This window comes from Notothenia coriiceps, unplaced genomic scaffold (assembly GCF_000735185.1).
Source record: "Notothenia coriiceps isolate Sejong01 unplaced genomic scaffold, NC01 NC01_scaffold00004052, whole genome shotgun sequence".
Taxonomy (NCBI): Eukaryota; Metazoa; Chordata; class Actinopteri; order Perciformes; family Nototheniidae; genus Notothenia; species Notothenia coriiceps.
The window spans coordinates 597,603-598,427 of NW_011336753.1; the positions used below are offsets into that span (position 1 = coordinate 597,603).

The following is an 825-nucleotide window of genomic DNA, read 5'->3' on the forward strand; positions in this document are numbered from 1 at the left end:
ATCCATACCCATGGACCTCACTGTTTAGAGCCGACTGATAGCAGCTACATCCAAAGTCTATCGACGACGTTGTGTTCTGTTTTTGATTTGCTCAGGACGTCGTGGATAAAGTGAAGGAGGACCCAATGGATCTTCGTTTGGATATTGAACGGCGTAAAAAATATTCCAGCCATGACAGAGAGTATAAACAGGATCGGGGAAGAGATGTGGGAGAGTCCCCTGATTCTAGTAGAGAGAGATCTTTGGACAAGTTCTCGAAAAGCCGCAAGAGATCAAAGTATGTGCAACTGCCGTGTTATGTTTTTGAAATATCTACAAATGTTTTCTCCATGATAAACAGTTGGCCATGAAAGATTTTGAATGAACCATTTCTCCTTCTAGGAAAAGTGAAAAGAAGCGCAGTCGCTCAAGTTCATCTTCTTCCTCCTCGTCTTCTAAGACCCAAAAAGAAGATTTGCCCCATGGCAAGTCTGATCCCAAAGAAAAAGCCTTTGACAGAGGCAGACTGGGTCAAACGGAGTCAACAGGACCAGATGAAGGAGGAAGGCCTCGCGGAGGATTTGTAAGTTTAACACATGATGTTGGATTGACAGGAAAGCAGAGATTGGAGCAATGGATGTGTCAACGTTCACTGTACATTAGGGCTGTGCAATTAATCATATTTTAATCTCTATTATGATTTTGGCTTGCAACGATTACGAAAACAACGTAATCCAAATAAAACGATTTTTTAAAATTATTTTTTTGGTTTTTCAGTTGAATTATACTTAAAGGTGGGGTAGGTAAGTTTCAGAAACCGGCTCGATTGCACTAAAATTTGAAAGT

General features: G+C 40.7%; 1 protein-coding gene across 2 annotated transcripts in view; it reads left to right on the forward strand.

Annotated features, from left to right (window-relative positions):
* LOC104941910 (thyroid hormone receptor-associated protein 3-like) overlaps positions 1-825 on the forward strand; it is a 5,566-nt gene that overhangs the window by 1,741 nt on the left and 3,000 nt on the right. For both annotated transcript variants that reach the window (XM_010767077.1, XM_010767078.1), the window contains exons 3-4: positions 96-277; positions 382-562. In XM_010767077.1, the coding sequence (XP_010765379.1) occupies positions 96-277; positions 382-562 (363 nt within the window). The remainder of the gene's footprint in view (positions 1-95; positions 278-381; positions 563-825) is intronic.